This window comes from Arvicanthis niloticus, chromosome 13 (genome assembly GCF_011762505.2).
Source record: "Arvicanthis niloticus isolate mArvNil1 chromosome 13, mArvNil1.pat.X, whole genome shotgun sequence".
Lineage (NCBI taxonomy): Eukaryota > Metazoa > Chordata > Mammalia > Rodentia > Muridae > Arvicanthis > Arvicanthis niloticus.
Genome location: NC_047670.1, coordinates 54,232,502 through 54,244,758, shown reverse-complemented (window position 1 = coordinate 54,244,758; position 12,257 = coordinate 54,232,502). Strand labels below are relative to the sequence as shown.

Below are 12,257 nucleotides of genomic sequence, written 5' to 3'. Positions count from 1 at the left end.
GGAGAAAGGGACACTAGGCTGTAGAGGTGAGACCAAGGAGAGGAGCCCTGGGGCAACAGGAGGAAGAACAAAGAATAAGGCTTGAGGGGCAGAGAAAGGGGGGATGGGGGCTGTCAGAGCCAGGGCAGTTCCTGTCTTTTCTCCTTGTGGAAGAGTGAGGGACTTCACATTCAGGGCTGAGATTCCTTTCCCAGAAGAGGAAGGACTCATCAAGGAAGTGAGACCACCCCCTAAAGTCCTCCTCCCCCTTCTTGAAGAGTACCCGCTCCCATCCTACCTCTCAGCCTCCTGTGTCCCTACCCTGGGTCAATCCAGCCTTCTGGATGCTAGGATCTTAGAGAGAAGGGATTGAATCTGGGCATATGTATGGGGCAAAGGTTAACCAGCTGCCATGTCCTTCTCCTCACGGGGCTTGGGTCGGCTGTGTTGGAGAGGACAGGAGAGGGTGAGGGTCTGAGACCAACGGGCAGCTGTGCCTAGCACACAGTGGGACTCAATGGGATTTCTCAAATGAAGGCCGCGACCCTTTCAAGTTACCCACTCTCCTCACACCTCCCTCCAGCCCTTTGTCAACTGCCCATGACACCACCTGAGGCAGTGGTCTAGGGTCCCAGGCAACAGGTTCTGACTGTGCCACCTGTATCTTTCCCTTCCCAGACCTAAAATACCCCTGCTCTCACACCAGACGCCCAAACTCAAGCTTAGTCCAGGGAGACGGGCCTAGGCAGTAGTGCAGGCCGCAGGGCTGGGGTTGGGGGGGGGGGGGCTGGGCAGAGTGGAGGCGTCCTGGGTGTTGGGGATGAAGGCAGCGCTGGAGGCTCCACCTTCTGCCCTTCCCTCCCTCCTTTCCCCCTCCCCTCCCCCTCCTTCCTTCCCCAGCCGTCTGCAGCGGCTCAGTCGCTCAGTCAGTCTCGGGCTGTCCAGCCAGGGTGTTTGGTGGTGAGGATTCAGGCTCCGTCCAGACAAGGCAGTGGCCTGAGGCTCAGGGCCCCCCAGCCCCTCCCTCCCAGTCCATCAGCGTCACTCCCCAGCCCCGAGCTGGACCGCACACCTTGGGACACGGTTTTCCACTTCCTCAGGACGAGCCCCAGACTGGAGGAGAGGTCGGAGGAGGTGAGTGCGCACTGCTGCCCTGGGCCCGGATTGCCAACCGGGGGTCTGGGTCACCCCTGCTTTGCGATGGGAGAATCTGACACCCCGCAGGCAGGCATGTGTCCTCCACCCTGCTCCCCTAGACTGTCAGGGCAGACGAGGGGAAGGAGAGGTGAGCGAAAAGGTGGGAAATTCCAGGGGCCCGGATTAGAGCCGAATAAAGGGTCCGTTTTTCTTTCTTTCCATCAACAAACCTCCACCCAAAAGGAGGTTTAAGGTGGGGGAAAACGGAAAAAAAAAAAAAACCACCCACACCTAGAGACGGTTGGGATCAGAGGGTGGGAAGACGTGGAGGCGGGACGCACCCACCTAGGGTCTGGCATGTGCACGGGCCCGGCCCGAGTGGGTTTAGCGCAGGCAGGGAGAGCCGCCACTTCGGGGCTGCACCCGGGTGCCCGGGGTGGCACACAGCGCCTCTCCATTGCTCCCTCCTTCCCGTCCAGGTGGGCGTTGGGCTCTTCACGAGGACCCCGGCGGCGGGCCCGGGGGAGGTGGCCGAAGCGGCGGCAGCCGGGAGCGACATGGCCGAGGAACAAGACTTATCAGAGGTGGAGCTGAGCCCCGTGGGCTCCGAGGAACCCCGCTGCCTGTCCCCGGGCAGCGCGCCGTCGCTGGGACCCGACGGCGGCGGCGGTGGCTCAGGCCTGCGAGCCAGCCCGGGGCCCGGCGAACTGGGCAAGGTCAAGAAGGAACAGCAGGACGGCGAGGCGGACGATGACAAGTTCCCCGTGTGCATCCGCGAGGCGGTCAGCCAGGTGCTCAGCGGCTACGACTGGACGCTGGTGCCCATGCCCGTGCGCGTCAACGGTGCCAGCAAGAGCAAGCCGCACGTCAAGCGGCCCATGAACGCCTTCATGGTGTGGGCACAGGCGGCACGCAGAAAGCTAGCCGACCAGTACCCGCACCTCCACAATGCTGAGCTCAGCAAGACGCTGGGCAAGCTCTGGAGGTGAGCCCTGCCCCGCCCCAACCCCCCGCAGGCCCTAGCTTCGCGGGCATTAGGGCTAGCCTGGGACCCCAGAACAGGATCGCTCAGGCCTCTCTCCCAGGGGAGGCCAAACTATGGAAGTTTGGTCTCTTTGGAAGACCAGATTTGGGGATCTTGCTCACCCATCTACCCAAAGTGCCCCTGTGGGGGTTACTCTGGCTGCCCACTCTGGAACTCAGAACCCCAGCGGCCTAGGCTGGGCCTCCCCATCCTGGGACGGCGGACGGGACGGCGCCCCCTCGTGGTTGGAATTCTGTGGGTGGTGGGCAGGAAAGGCAACATGGAGGGAAGCTTCTCGCCAGACCTCCACTCAATCCCACATTCACAGTGTGCCGCTGGCACCCGTTTGTGGGGCCGAGAGTGTATGGGAAACCGAGAGAGAGGTGGTCTAGCTGTAGATGCTGGGAAACGGAAGCAACCAGATGGAGAATCGGGGTCGGGGTAAGGGGGCTGTGCAAGGAAAACAAGGAACCCAGAGAAAGCAGTGTGAAGAACTTCCGTCCCGCTACCACAGGGTCTCCTGTTCCAGCTGCCCTGGGGAACCTTCCTGACCTCTGAGACTGAGGGTTTCTTTATCCCCAGGAGACGGCACACACAAAAAGAGGCCTTCCCCTCCAGCTGTGTCCCTGAGCTACCAAGCTACTCTCTCCTTTCCATTTTCACCAGCGCCATCTTCCCTTCCTGGGCTCCACCCAATGGTTGAGCAACCTCTTCCCCAAGCACGAGAACTGGAGCTGAGCACCGTAGCCAGGAGGAAGCCTGCTTCCTGCCAGGGTCCCTCAGAGCCCCAGGCTGCCTAGGCTGACCTCAGGGCTCTATGGCAACATTTTCCCAGGGAGCAGTTTTGACCCTCCTGCTCTCCTGGCCCAGTCACAGATATGTAGGGCCCTACGCACCGCGGGCACCCTGCACCAGGCCCAAAAGGGACAAGGGCTCCAGCAGATGCTAGACTGCTGAGGTCACCTGATTCCCCATTAGACTGTCCAGGAGAAAGGCCCAAGAGAGAGACATGGCCTGGGTCAGTCAGCGACAGAGCCAGGGCCAGAGTCCAGTCACCAGCCTTCCCCATGTTGTCCCTAGTGTCCCTAGTGGCCGGCCGTGTTGGGTCACACTTCACTCTCTGGCGTGGTGGGGCTGAGTACAGGACAGGAGAGTGGAGGACTCCACGCTGGAGGAGACTTGGGGATCTGTGAGAGGAGCTGGTTCCTCCACTTTGCTAGCCCAGTATGAAGGCCAAAGGCTTGGAGCTGTAGAAGGAATTGGTTCCCTGAGAACAGAGGGATCGGAAGCAGCCTCCTGGTCTGCACTGGCCATGTGCTTGCTGAAGGTCCCGCACCCCTCCCCCCAGCCCTCTCAGCCCTCAATTCTGACTGGTGGGTAGCTGGATGACCAGCCCTTATGAACTCAGTCCGACTCTGCTCAAGAACAGCAGTGGCAGCTAGCTCTTTTGCCCAAGGTGCATCAGGGTGTGTACCAGAGCCTTGAGAGATGGACCCCACTCTCCCTCCACTGCCTTTTCCCATTTCCACTTAGAACCCTTACCTGAGTCCCCTTCAGGAGGCAGAAGTGGCAGCCTAGTCCAGGTGGCTAGGGATCCAGCCCCAGGGATGGGACGTGTCAAAACAGTGCCAAGGAGCCAAGGCCCTGCCAACAGGTTGTGGCTACCTGGGCCCTAGCTGGGGGTCCTTGGAGCCACTTGAATGTGGCCTGGGTTGGCCAGTTGCTCCAGGGGTCTAAACACAGTTGTCTCAAGCTCTTGATTCCAAGGACATCAGGAATATAAATGATTGGGTCGACAGAACTGGGTAACGGACTGAGACCTGTCTCTTGAGCTCTGCCTGAGCTGGGAATCAATGTATTTGAACCTGGGTGCTGGGTGGCTGCATGAGCTCTTGGCACAGTAGCCTTGGTTGCCATCTGGAGAGGAACAATTAGATGCTGAGCCACGGGATGTTCCTCCTATAAGGGGCTCATCCGGCCTGCCCTGCCCCAAGACTCACAGGCTCTTGCCTGGTCATCTTATGCTGTTGGCCTGACAGGAGGACACTTATAACAGTGTCCCACCAGGAGCTGCCCACGGGGCTGGAAACCAGTCTCCCTTCTCCATCCACCCATTCCAAACCGAGAGATGGGAGCAAATAAGGACTGAGCTGAGGTTTGGGGGAGCAGCAGAGGAGGAGGAGGACAGCTGGGAATGTGAGGACTCCCACAGGAGTGGGGGTTGGCTGTGGGGACAGGCTAGGGTAGATGGGGAGACCTGCACAGAGTTGGCATGGAGGGGCAAAGATTGGGGCTAGCACCCCGGCATCCCCCAGGAGGTTTCTGTTAGGGCTGATTGGGTACAGTGCAGCTTGGGGGGCAACTATGGGGTTCGCTACTGTGATCTTCCTGCTCTGGTACATGTAGTCCTCTCCCGCATTCCTTACTATTTTCTTGGCGATTTCCGGTTGTCAGCCGGGCAGGGCACATTGAACGATATGGAGGGTGTCTGGTGTCACCAGCCACATCTGGAGCATCTGTGTGTGTGGGAACCCGTGCTGGCAGAACCCGCCATCCTGCTATATAGTTCTTTCTCAGGCCTAGCTTTGGGGTCTCCATTTGTCCTGAAAGTGCACTGACCCTAAGGAGTCTGGCTCAGCTAGAGGGTCCTCTGGGGAATGCTGGGTGGGTGCGGGGCAGACCAGGAGGCTAAGCTGCAAAGGAATGCTACCACTGGGTAGACAGTGCCTGGCATAACCAGCCCGGAGAGGGGGCTTGGTCTTCCGTTGCCTAGGAGAAGAGGGCACCAATTGGGTGTGCTGGAGGGACTTCAGGAGAAAGAGAACCCCCTGAAGTGGACTAGTGATCCCTATGTCTAAAATCTAGGGATCTGCTCTGTCCTCTCTTTATGGCACCCCACCTTGTCTTTCTTACCCTGGGGCACGCCAGGCTTACCCCCATCCACCCTCCAACTTTAACCTGGAGTTGCTGTTGGATGGGTGGGGGCACTACCATGAAGGCCTCTTCATGCCACAGGCTATCCCAGAGTCTGGGAAGAGACTCAAGTTTCCTCTGTCACTCCCGGGCTCCAGGTACAGGGTCATCTCTCTGCAGACACTGCCCCCCCCCACCATCTTGAAGGGGACTCACACCTATAACCCTCAGTCCTACCATACTAAAATTTCACCAAATCATTAGTGTGGAGTTGAAGAGCCACCCCTGGGCTTCCCCCGGGCAACCCCTCTCCAAACGCTGTTAGGGTAGCATCTGTTAAGGCTTCTCCCTCCCCAGGCCCAGCCACTTCATAGATATACTTCAGTGACCCCACACCCAGGGAAGTAGTCGTTATCATCCTCATTTTATAGATGAGGACACTTAGAGAATTAGCATGTACCGTCTGGCACACAGCTAGTGAGTAGCAGAGACTGGGTCCCTCCTCAGCCGTCTGCTTCTCTCCACGCACCTCTCCTGCCAGGGAGCTTGTCCTCCAAAGAGGCAGCCAGTCCTCCTTACAGAAAGCTTCAGTGACAGCAACATTTCCCTACCCTGGAACTGAAACCTGCCCCTTGTAACTCCTTTTTGACTGCATGCTCAGGGGCTATCCCCTGGTGCCCGCCAGCCTTTGAGAGGACAGAGATAGGGACCACAACCATTCTAGGCTGAGGCTCCTTTGTCTGGCATCTTCTGGGTGCTAACTAGAGGGCACAGCCTTGCACTGGTCCTGCTCTGTGGGTGTCCATCCCTCAGAGGAAAGCTCGCCTGGTCGCTCCAGCACTCATCCTGGCCCTGGTGTCTTCCACCCCCAGGCTGCTGAACGAGAGCGACAAGCGCCCCTTCATTGAGGAGGCCGAGCGGCTCCGAATGCAGCACAAGAAGGACCATCCGGACTACAAGTACCAGCCTCGGAGGCGGAAGAATGGGAAGGCAGCCCAGGGGGAGGCAGAATGCCCAGGCGGGGAGGCTGAGCAAGGAGGGGCTGCTGCTATCCAGGCTCACTACAAGAGTGCCCACCTGGACCACCGGCACCCAGAAGAAGGCTCCCCCATGTCAGATGGGAACCCAGAGCACCCCTCAGGTGAGTGCTGGGTTCCATCCAGTGTGCTGCAGTGGGCCTAGAGAAAGCCAGGCAGTGCAGAGTGGTCTAGCCTGAGCTGGGACCTAGGAAAGGTTGGCCATGGGTATAGTTAACCTAGCTGGAATACAGAACCCAGAGGCAGCTCAGTGGGGACTCTGATGGCTTACAACGGTTGGGGGTACAGTGGTGCTGGGCAGAGAAAGCCAGTTCAGAGAGCCATGGCAGCCATGAGGTGAGAAGAGACCAAAGTAGTTACAGGGAAAGTGCTCTTGAGAGGTGGGGGGGTGGGGGTGGGGAACGAAGCAGAACAAAACCTAAATCCAACAGCCAAAGAAACAAAGCAAAAGCAAAAACCAACAGCCAAAGGAGCAAAGGAAAAAAAAAAAAAAAGGCCAGGAGGGTTTGGCAGGAGGTGTTTGTGCACACCTTTAATCCCAGCACCAGCACATAGGGGACAGAGGCAGGGGCAGGCAGATTTCTGAGTTTGAGGCCAGCCTGGTCTGCAGAGTGAGTCCCAGGATAGCCAGGGCTACACAGAGAAACCCTGTCTTGAAGGGGGAAAAAACAAAAAACAAATAAACAAACAAAAAAACAGACAGAGAGACAGAGGGACGGGGAAGATCAAACGTGGGAGAGAAGTCTGCCTCTTCCCAGCTCCTGCTATAAGCTGATGCTGGCACATGCCATGGAGGGGGCCAAACATGGTCCATTCATATTTTCTTCTCATTAAGGACATGAGCTAGCATTGAGCAGTCAGTGTACCAGGCACAGGCTGGTGTCCTTGTGTGTGCTGATTCCTTCTGCCAACCAGCCAATCAGCCCCAAACTGTGGTGGGGTGTTCAGCAGCTTAGGTCTGATCCCCATCGTCCTATAGATGAGGAGACAGAACGAGGAGCTTGCTCCAAAACAGAGGTCTGAGGCCAGGTGGTTGGATCCTAGGACTTGTGTTCCTCATTGAGCAGAGAGCTCTGCCATCAGAAGACAAGCTAAGTCCTACTTTTCATCAGGCACTAACTGGAGAGAACACCAGGAGTCCACCAAGAGAAGATGGTCCCTAGCTCAGGAGCCCACTGTTTATAGGGAGGAGCAGATAGAAAGAAACGTGTATGACTTTTAAGACTCAGCTTCTGTCCAAAAGTGTCTCCAGGAAACATCCCACTCCAGATTGTAATCAAGGAGTGCTCCCCAAGATACAGTGTGTGGGCTCCCCCTAGGATGCAGGAGTGTGTGCCCCCCCAGGATGCAGTGTATGGGCTCCCCCTAGGATGCAGTGTGTGTGCCCCCCCCCCCCCATTACAGTGTGTGGGCTCTCTGGTCTCATCTCTGCTGTTTCACCGACAAACTGCTTAGGGGAAGGTTGAGGCTTTCCCTAAGGGTCACACAGTAAATGACAGAGCCAAAATTCAGGCCTAGGAAGGTTTCCTGAAGCTCAGAGTGCTTGGCTGGGGAAGGACTGGACACTGCTTCAGTGTGATGGCAGAGAACTCCAACAGCTACTAGCCTCACAGTGCCATGCATTTGTGTCGCTATGATGGGGTGCTCAGTCTAGCCACCTTCCTCACACATAATCCCGTCTTCACAGCCTCTGGGACATTCAGATGCACCTATTGAGACTCCCCAAAATCCCTGGGACAGTGGGCAGCTTCCGTCTCTATAGTTTCCAGTCCTTTGCATGTTACCTCACATAGCACCTTCTGCTCTAGAGCCTGGTGGGCCTCTTATCTCTCCATGGCTCCAAGCTTTTAGAACCAGGATCCAAATTTATTTCCAGTTATCCTCAGCATCTGGAATACTGCCTGGCATTTAGCAGTGCCCTGAGCATTTGCTGAGCTGTGTGGTTGAGAAAGTTAACAGGCAAGGAAATGGGGCAGTAATCTGAGTGCTCCCCCCAAGTAAGAGCTGGCAGGGCAGGGAGTAGGCAGGCTTGAGGTTGCACTGAAGAGGACACAGTGCTGTTTGGACATGGTAAGAGGTTAACAATCCAGAGTGGACAGGCCAGGTGGGGCTGGGCAGGGAGAGTCACCAACAGATGTCAAGGGTATTCTGAAGAGCAGGCACGGCCCAGGATGATGGCCCAGCCTGTTAAGTAGCATGTACAGGAAACTGGCCTCAGAGGTCAGCATCCTGCTGCCTGGAAATGGGCAGAAGACCCAGAGCCCATTTGCCTTTAACCTGCTCATTCTTGCCCCTCCCTTTCTCCTACCCAGGCCAGAGCCATGGCCCTCCTACCCCTCCAACCACCCCAAAGACAGAGCTTCAGTCCGGCAAGGCAGACCCCAAAAGGGATGGGCGCTCCTTGGGGGAGGGCGGGAAGCCCCACATCGACTTCGGCAACGTGGACATCGGGGAGATCAGCCACGAGGTAATGTCCAACATGGAGACCTTTGATGTGACTGAGCTGGACCAATATCTGCCACCCAATGGGCACCCAGGCCACGTGGGTAGCTACTCAGCAGCTGGCTATGGGCTGGGCAGTGCCCTGGCTGTGGCCAGTGGACACTCTGCCTGGATCTCCAAGCCACCAGGTGTGGCTCTGCCCACAGTCTCGCCCCCTGGTGTGGATGCCAAAGCCCAGGTGAAGACAGAGACCACAGGCCCCCAGGGACCCCCACACTACACCGACCAGCCGTCAACCTCCCAGATCGCCTACACCTCCCTCAGTCTGCCCCACTACGGCTCTGCCTTCCCCTCCATCTCTCGCCCCCAGTTTGACTACTCTGACCATCAGCCCTCAGGACCCTATTATGGCCATGCAGGCCAGGCCTCTGGCCTCTACTCAGCCTTTTCCTACATGGGGCCCTCTCAGCGGCCCCTCTACACGGCCATCTCTGACCCCAGCCCCTCAGGGCCCCAATCCCACAGTCCCACACACTGGGAGCAGCCAGTATATACGACTCTATCTCGACCTTAGAGGGGCCCTGTTACCACCAGTCCCCATGTGGCCCCAGGGCCCCTTCCCCCAGCCTGTGTGACCTGCTCCTCATCAGCCTCAGGCCTGAGAGTGGCAGTGGAGGAGGCTGCAGAGGCTGACAGCAGCAGGAAGGCTTCTGCCAGCTCCTGCCCTGATGACCTCCACCCACCCCGGCTCTGGAGGCCAAGCCCTGACTGAGCTGGCTAAAAGTTTGGTGGCTATCCCAGACTGAGGGTGAGGGGCCACCCATCCCCTGAAATAACCCTCTATCCCAGGACCTGAGAAGTCCTGCTCAGTCCTTCAGGGAGGCAGGAAGGGTTAGGGTAGAAAGCCTTACCGTTCCTGTTATCTCCTTGGAGAGCAAGGGCTCAAAGGCCCTGTGCTACTGTCTCACTGTGCCTAAGAGCTAGGCTGCCCAGGGACCTGCCTCAAAGCCTGGAGCTGGCTCTGTCCTGTCACTAAGGACTCACTGAGGACAGCTTTGAACAGCTTTGTGAAGAGCAGGGTGGGACACTCATGGAAGCTCTGATCCTTTCTCTGCCCCATCCTCACCTGAACGTGAGAACTGGCCAAGGTCCCCAGATCCAGTTCTGCGTCAATAACCTCATCCCTTGCCTAACTGAGGAGAGTCCCCATGTTCTTCCCCACAGTCTCCACACCTCAAGGCCCACCCAGGTGAGGAGGCAGGGGCTCCAGGAAAGAGTCAGAGGCAATTCATCCAGCCTTCTCGCCTATCAGCCTCAAGTCCCTAGGCTCAGAGTTAGCGCTGCACGGGCCCCGGCCCCAGAGCCTAGAACCTGGGTTTGCTGGCAGCAGGCTGGACACTAAACCCCTGCCATGTACAGTACCTTTGCCTTGCACCCTTTGCTCCAGCGATACCTTAATAAAATACGTAGCTCTGTCTCCCCATCTCCTGTCTGCAGCCCAGTCCACATGTAACACATCGCTGCCCCTTTATTTATCTCCATAGTCGCCATGTTCCCAGCCCTCTAGCTACTCCAGCCCCGATTAACTTGCATTAAGCACTCCAAGTAATAAAATCAAAGCTTCTGGTTGCCTGCTTGGTAGCCTGACCTGGCCTGTCTCTTGGTCTCTTACCCCTTACCTGTGCTTCTTCAAAGGTTTCCCACAAACAGCCAGAGTGCAAGTGAGAAATTCCTTAGGATCTTTTTCCCCTAAGGACAAGTGAATGGTGAAGGTCAGGGCAACCAGCCCCCTGATGGGTGGACCTATGTCCAGGGTCTAAGTCTCAGAAGAAAGCCACCCACAGGGGCTACCCACCCCTCCCAAGCCCAGCTCCAACTCCAACCTTCTGCTCAGCTCACTGTTGCCAGTCTGTCATGTGACAGGGGAGTCAGGAACTCAGGGGACAGCTTTTCAAAAAAGAGCAGTGGAATGGTTCCATAGAATGTATGGATGGACCTTCTGTAAGCGTGTCACACACATGCACACGCACACACACAGAGTTCATCCATGCCAGCATCTAGCTGAACCACCAGAGCAGCAGACTGTTCGAGTCTAAGCTAAACCCCATCCACTGTGCTCCCCAAGAGTTTGTCCTCAGTAGGGGCCATGACCTATGCCCCTGCCAAGCTCACATCACCAAAGTCAGGGGAAATCTCTACCAAGTTGTTCTGACAGGAAGTGCCAAGAGCTGGCACTTCCCATAGTAGCAAAATCCTAGTGTGCTCCTGGTTGCTCCCTTTGCCAGGGGTATCCCTCCTTTTGGCCTCTGAGGGAACAGCTCTCATTGCCTGATGCGTCAGGATACTGGTGCCCTGACAGCATGTCCTCTGAGCTGCTTCCCAGGCTCCACTGTTCCACACCATCCCTGCATCCCCATCAGCCCGAGGGAGGATGGGTACGGGGAACCACGCCCAGCTTTACAATGTCAACTCTGCAACCAGTAAGCTCTTCTGACCACCTGCCCCAACTGCTGGCTGCCTCGAAGCTTGGTATCTGAAACCCTTGCTCTTCTCAACAGTATCTGATACAGCATGGACCACCTGAACCATCCAGAAGCTGTTTTTGTGTTTTATTGACCTTTATTTAATAGGTTATCTGTTGAGTCTGACCCACTGCTCCACCTCTGCTGAACCTTGGAGCCTAGCCTTCCCTGAGCTAGGTCCAGGGAGATCCACACACGTATCTGAGTATCTTCACAGAAGTCACTAATACATGAGGGGAGCCACTACCCCGAGTGCCCCTCTACATCAGCTCTCTTCGTCACACTTGGACTGTGTCCTTTACCCATCACAGGTGTCAGGAGATTGCCAATTCCCTGGGTAAAACCAAGGGCAGAGGCAGTCCCTCCACCCACCAGACCAGATACCATAAAAACTTTTTTTTTTAAAATTTGACAATAGCGACTCCTAAGACCCGCTCCTGGTTGCAGGTTTCCATCTATGACACCAGCACTGTCAGATATGAAGCAACCTCATACTCAGCCTTTCATGCTGATGCTTTTCTACTGAAAAGCAGGACATCTGTCCACTTCCAGGCTATGCACAGCTCCTGCTCCAAGGGGAACTGTAGACAGAGCTGGCAAGATGGAGGGGCCCCGAAAAGAGGGGGGCCTGCTACCTCATCCGATTGCCCGTGTCATCACCACTAGTGTAGGCTGCAGGAAAATGGTCAAGGGGGATGACAGAAACAGAAGCCAGCGTTGGTAGGTCATCCCCATCCCTTGAACACAGGCGTGGATGTGCTCCAGGCATAACAGAAGCTCTGCTGTCAGGTGTCTTTAAATGACTGACAAGACGACCATAAACCTAAGGAGACGGGAGACTTTACAATGTTGGCGAGTGACAGTATATTCCACAGGAGACAACCCCAGGCCTGCCAGATCAACAAGGGTCTGCCCAAGAACAGAATTCAAAGAGGAAGGTCAGAGGAAAAGCACCCACTTCTCCCATCTCCTTACACCCTAAGGGTTAACTCCCCCTTCTACCCAAGCTTCATCTCCCTTTAATCACATCTGATACTGAGTGGCCCAGCAGGGAACAAAGACACCATTTAGAGAAATGGGGCCGAGAAAGTGACCCCCCGCACTCTGGGGCGGCTGCCTGGATGCCAGCACAAAGGCGGCATTTCAGGGCTGAAATTTCAGCACCCAACTTGATTAAAGGATTCCAAAGGCTTGGAGGAGGGC

At 56.6% G+C, this 12,257-nt stretch overlaps 1 protein-coding gene across 1 annotated transcript; it reads left to right on the top strand.

Moving 5' to 3' along the window:
- The first annotated feature begins 913 nt into the window (after window positions 1-913).
- On the top strand, window positions 914-10,183 carry Sox10 (SRY-box transcription factor 10). Its single transcript, XM_034516963.2, has 4 exons — window positions 914-1,113; window positions 1,596-2,101; window positions 5,926-6,194; window positions 8,403-10,183. The coding sequence occupies exons 2-4, from the start codon at window positions 1,674-1,676 to the stop codon at window positions 9,104-9,106; spliced, it is 1,401 nt and encodes a 466-aa protein (XP_034372854.1). The 5' UTR covers window positions 914-1,113; window positions 1,596-1,673; the 3' UTR covers window positions 9,107-10,183.
- Window positions 10,184-12,257: the final 2,074 nt, after the last annotated feature.